The sequence below is a fragment of the Belonocnema kinseyi genome, chromosome 5 (assembly GCF_010883055.1).
Source record: "Belonocnema kinseyi isolate 2016_QV_RU_SX_M_011 chromosome 5, B_treatae_v1, whole genome shotgun sequence".
Lineage (NCBI taxonomy): Eukaryota > Metazoa > Arthropoda > Insecta > Hymenoptera > Cynipidae > Belonocnema > Belonocnema kinseyi.
In genome coordinates this window covers 101,768,954-101,774,945 of record NC_046661.1, presented here as the reverse complement: position 1 = coordinate 101,774,945, position 5,992 = coordinate 101,768,954, and the positions used below count along the sequence as shown (strand labels likewise).

Here is a 5,992-nt window from a genome sequence, read left to right as displayed (position 1 = left end):
TAAAAAAATTTAAAGGGCAATTATAGCTTCTAAAAAGTCACACAAAATTTCTGTTAACCCTTTTTCATATAGAACTTGTCATTTTTGTTTTATTTATTAATGGTGCTATAAAAAAAATCGAAAATTCAAATTGTGAAAGGAACGAAATTTGAACCAGGAATTCTTGAAATTTAAAGAATGAATCAGCTTGAAAAACTTAATGGTATTTGAAGAATTCGTGAAATTAATTCAATTTTGTTTAAATTAATTAATTTAATGAAAAATTATTTTATTATTTTCTCATTTATTAATTAAAAAATAATTGATATTGATTTTTAGCACAGTAGATACTAAGAAAAAGTGAAGTCCCTCAATATTAAGCAACTTAAACAAATAACTTCAAGAAAATTCTCTAGCATTTTCTGACAATTTTTCCAATGTTCTAATTGTAAATTGTACCATTTTTTAGTGATAAAATCTAGAAGTAACAATAATAACCTGGAATAACAGAGAAAGAGAGAGAGAGAGAGAGGTAATCAGCTAAAAGTTAATTATTAAACTAAAATTCCTTTTTTTAAATAGCTCAAACAAAACAACAAAAAATCCGCATCGAAATTTTTCGTAGACGAATCTACGGGGTTTTTTCTTCTCGATACGACTATCAGGTTGTAAATTATTTACATAAGTTTGAAATCCATATTTGTGGCAAACTTGACGGTCGTAGAATTTCAAGATACATCATTCTAATCAGATCGTAAATATACAGATAGCAGTGACTATGTTCGAGGTTGTTGGGTGGGATTTCAGTTTTGTTGAGGCTCCCCGCTCTGATGACGGCATAAAATATACGTTCCAATATGATCAGTGTCCGTTTAGGAAATCAGTCTAGTGAAAATGACGATCTTCATAGGGACAGCGCTTTCTACGATCATAGTTTTAGTTTGTTGTCGTGGTGAGTGTCCCTAATTTTCTATATTAAATTATATTAGAGGTAAAATTTTGCCGAATCCCCGAACTCAACATTTTGTTAAAGCTAATCTTATTCAAACTCCGCCAGATTGTAGTTATAGTGGACATCTTTAAATTCTGAAAAGGGTGCTAAATTTCAATTTGAAAAGGTCTTTCAACGAGCTTTATAGTGAAGATAATCATTATTCCATAGAGACATTATTTCACCTTGATTTTTCTTTTTTAAAAATGTTTTGGACTTTTTCTCCAGAATCGGTATTTTTTATTTTTTTAATTAGACTAGAAAAAAAGCTTGATATTTTTTTTAGAAAAAGATCCAAAAACGAATATGGAATGGAAAGTATTGATATAGTTGTAGGAGGTCGTGCGAGCGCAGGTGCCCCACGCTAACTAAGTAGCTCCGAGAGGTCTTTTTTGTGTTAATCGTTTTGTCTGTAATAATTTGGCAATTTAAAAAGGGTGGATGCACGTGCCACTGGTGTGAACCTTCAAAAATCGATGGGATTCTGCAAAAACTGTGCAGTATCATTTTCCAAGTATCACTGTGATAGGCTTAAGGGACTCTTTCCAAAAAGAACCTCAAATCGTTGTAGACAAAGAGATTCACACTAAAGAACATCCAAAAAATTGGAAACAAATAGACTTTTCACAAACATCATTCTCCAGCCACATGAAAGAGAAAATAAAATAAGATATTTAATACACGAAAACAGAGAAATCAGTTTTATCAAGTATTAGAACCACTGCGACACCATAGCACGCCTTGTAGCACTGTAGCTAGTTGGCGTGGGGCACCCGCACTCGCACGACTTCCTACAACTCTATCAATACTTTCTATCCCATACTCGTTTTCAGGAGAAAAAATAAAGCTTTCTTCGAGTTTAATTTAAAAAATTCAAATATGCCGATTTAGGAGATAAATTAAAAAACATTGTTAAAAATAAAAATTTTAGGTGAAGGAATTAAAAAGTCAAATTGGAAACTGTATCAGAGGTTTTGTACAACTGAAAGTTAGAGGTCAGGGTCAATCGTTGAAAATTCAATTTAAAATTTTTTTATTGCCAGTGTTTGAACTTAAAATTGTTCATTATTGATTTTAGAGATTGACACTCAATCTTTTTAAAATCGCAATAATCCTTATTTCTTCTCTCAGAATTAAATGCTGTTGGAGGCTACGTAGAAGGTTCGTCTCAGCCACATTGGTACAAGGATTATCTTAACGCTAGAAAACAACAATTAGAACCACTAACTATCGATTGTATATTGACACAAGTTCAGGTTCCTCTAACAAGAAAAAATGGTGTAATTGAACCGCAAGATTGTATCCCCTTAGGCGTTCAACCCAATTACATTCCGGATCATCAATATCGTCGTGAAAACAACTTTGCCACCCGTGCTTGTATTGTCAATCACATAACATGCGTTTTATATATAGCTGAAAATGGAACAGTTTTGGGAGCAAAGCTTCCACCCCCGCCGGGCAAAAAATTTCGGACAGGTAAATAAATATGGCATATTTGGGAACTGAGTTTGTACCAGGAATAAGCTCTGTATTTTTTTTTAAATCCGGACAAAAAACGACCCACTCGAGTGGAAAAAAAAGCCTAGGAACAGAAATTTGAAGGTTTAGATTTTTTAGTTTAAACCAAAAATATTATGTTTGTGGAAAATAATATGAAAAATTTAAATAATGCTTCTATGGAACTTTCCATTTTTTCTCTTTCTTATTTTTTCGCTTCAGTGTGGACTGAATTAATAGAACTCATTAAGAACATTTAACTTTTTTTATTGAAAGTTGATTCTTTTTAAAGGAAAATTCGAATATTTTATTTTTAGTTCAGAATTCCTCTCTTTATGTTTAAAATTCTATCAAATAAAAAAATATTATTATTTTAATAAAAAAATCAACTGTTTGTTAAAAAGTTATCTTTATTGGTCAAAAATTTAAGTTATTTGTTAAAATTTAAACTACTATAAAAAAATTTATTTTATTGCTAAAAAATATAACTATTTTGTTAGTTTCATTTTAAAAAAAGAGGTAACCATTAAATTTATGGATGAAAATGTATAGTATTTAGTAGAAAAGTCAACTGTTTAGTTAAAAATCCATTAGTTTTGTTAAAAATTCGTATTTTTTGTAGAAAATTAATCATATACTATTGTGTTATAAATGTATAGTATTAGTTGAAAGTTAATCCTTTTTTTGTCTGCAAAGTTAACTATTTGGTTGAATAATAATTTTTTCTGAAAAGCTGATCGCTTAAAGTTGAAAATTCGACTATTTGGTGGAAACTAAACATTTTAGTCAAAAAATAATCCCCTACCATTTTTTTCATTGCAAATTTGACTATTTGATGAAAAATAATTCTTCTGTAAGAAGCTATAGTTTTTCAGGTGAAAATTCGACTATTTGGTTGAAAATAAACTCTTTTCATGAAAAGTATTTCTATCTTTTGTTTAAAAAATGCAACTTGTTTGTTGAAGATACGATTCTTTGGCTGAAAAATTTCACTACAAATTAAATTTTGTATTAAAATTTTTATTTTTCATTGCATTAATAGCTATAGAATATAAATAAATATTTAATTTTTAAATTTCACCACCATAAGTCCATTGTATAGGGTCCCAAAATAACCCCATACGTGAAAAATTGGGTTTTACGAGCTTTTGGCGCTAATAATGTTTTTTTTTTGGGTTTTAAAGTAAAATTATGTCCAATAAATAAAATACTACTTTCTACTGGTAAGTAGATGCTTACGTAGCTTGTTTAAAAAAGATTTTCCGAATTGTTCTACTTATTTTTATTTTTTTACGTTTGCTCGACACTATGATCAATTAGATATAACAGAAATAATTGTTTGAACAATAAATTTTTTTTTATAAGATTTTTTAATAAGATTTTTTCCTTTTGTTTTACTTTTCAATTAGAGTGAGTTAATAATTAATTCAAATCAAAAAATCTAATTTTTTAAACAATTTTTAAATAATATTCTCTTTGAATAATATTAGGAACTTCCGGTTTATTCTAAAATTGTAAACTTTTTTCCACTTTTTATTTAGAGCGCAGAAGAAATTAATGCAATTTAACAAAAATTATTGTTTTAATAAACTATTATCATTCATAAGTATCTTGACCTATAAGAAATTCTAGATAGTTGCGATTTTTCTAAAAATTTTAACTTCACCCATTTTTTCACCTAAAATCAGACGATATTTAATTCACGTTTATACATATAATTGTTTAAAGAAATAATTATTATTTTCAATCGTATAATATTTGAATAATGTTAGAAAGTCGCCGTTTTATTCAGAAATATTAAACTTTTTAACAACTTTTCACTTGAAGTGAGGTGAAAATTATTCATATTTAACCGAAATAATTGTTTAAATAAATAATTATTGTTTGCAATTTTCTTCATCTATTGTATTGCTAGATAGTTGTGGCTTTTCTGAAATTTCCCACTTTTTCAAAACTTTTAACCTAATATCCGATAATAGTTCATTCAATTTTTAGATGAATGAATGAAACATGAATTTTGAACAAATTTATTTAATTTTAAAGCCAAAAAGACTAATTATCTACAAGAAAGTTAAATATTCAACCAAAGAAATAAATTTTCACACTATTCAACTTTATTCTACCAAAAAATAACAAATTTGGTATTTTGGAAGATATCGGTTCCTTTGCTTAAATCTTTTAGTGGCATTAAGAAAATCCTCAAATATTCGGTATACACAATTGTAAATTGTTCTCAAGTTCGTGGGTATACAACCTTTATTTCTATATCTACAGAACCCCTGTTTTACAACATATGAGTCATCTAGTAAAATGTCTTTAAAATTTTAGGAGGATAACATTGCAATTATTATTTATCTTTTCTATGAAAATATATGCTATAATTAAAACTTTGGCAAATGCTTTAGTAAAAAATTCTTATTTTTCTTTTGACTTTTTCATCAAATAATGGACTTGCTCGAGAATAATTTACGTATTTGTCAACCTAATGCTCTAAAATTTTGTATTCTTCACTTAAAGTTGTTAAAATTCACAATAATAATAATCTAATTGTCTAAGCTCAACTATGATGTCTTTAATATCAAGTTTGCTCATGGTTAGAGGGTGCTAATTCCAATTGTAACATTTCATACATTCAAAACTTGAGTAATTTTTTTAAATTGTTTAGAAACTTTTGAAAGTTTGTTTCAATATTTTTAAAATCATCAACCTTTATTTTTTTCAAGGTGATCCAGCCCGTTTATGTCCTGACGCGTCGACGTCGTATATTACTTGTTGGGGAAAAGATTTTGAGGTGAAGGAAAATCCTGAAACAAAAAATGCAGAAGCAATAAGACTTATCCCTCATAATTGGCTTCTACATCAAAATAATGGAGTAAATGATATTGTTCGTACTACCAAGTTATCTTGTTTTGGCGTACACATGATTGTGCATAAAACTACTCATGGCACCATTGCGGGAGTTGAGTTCGACCCTCGTCCGCCACGACAACCACAATAAACAATGCAAAAATTTATAAATTATGTAATATTTTTGAGTTGCTAATTTCCGAATCAAATTCTAATAACTTAAACATTATCTTACTTAATTATTCTATAATGGTAAGTTTGTTAAAAACTGAAAGTAAATTTTAACCAGTATCTTAAATTTTGTTATACTATGTGAGGGAAAATAAAGGATCGAGTTACTTGAATTTAAAACAGTTTAATGGAAATCACACAACGATACATCTAGCTCCTCGGACGATCGGAGAAAGACTAACTCCCCTCCCTGCTTTCTCTCATAGCGCCACCTACAGTTGCATTGTGGAAATAATTCGAATTTCAAATAACGACCTAAAATAGTACACTCTTACACTTCGGCCATCCTACAAAAGTTCGGCTCGAACTTTGTCGTCATAACATCGCACTTGTGATAGTTTCGGAGATTTGTTGAACATACAGTAATTTACTCAGGTTGAGATTTCTCGGAACGCCAGGGTTTCAGAAGACAGGCTTCCCAAGTTCCTGTATAGGGCTTTTGCGTTA

General features: G+C 29.0%; 1 protein-coding gene across 1 annotated transcript; it reads left to right on the top strand.

Annotated features, from left to right (window-relative positions):
- The first annotated feature begins 825 nt into the window (after positions 1–825).
- On the top strand, positions 826–5,605 carry LOC117173212. Its single transcript, XM_033361662.1, has 3 exons — positions 826–931; positions 2,102–2,446; positions 5,191–5,605. The coding sequence occupies exons 1-3, from the start codon at positions 874–876 to the stop codon at positions 5,463–5,465; spliced, it is 678 nt and encodes a 225-aa protein (XP_033217553.1). The 5' UTR covers positions 826–873; the 3' UTR covers positions 5,466–5,605.
- The last annotated feature ends 387 nt before the right edge of the window (positions 5,606–5,992 follow it).

Bases quoted from the DNA above. Each gene is read 5' to 3' on its own strand.
- LOC117173212 (XM_033361662.1), top strand. From the start codon at position 874: ATGACGATCTTCATAGGGACAGCGCTTTCTACGATCATAGTTTTAGTT. The intron at 932-2,101 runs GTGAGTGTCCCT...TTCTTCTCTCAG, and splicing joins AGTTTTAGTTTGTTGTCGTG to AATTAAATGCTGTTGGAGGC. The intron at 2,447-5,190 runs GTAAATAAATAT...ATTTTTTTCAAG, and splicing joins GGGCAAAAAATTTCGGACAG to GTGATCCAGCCCGTTTATGT.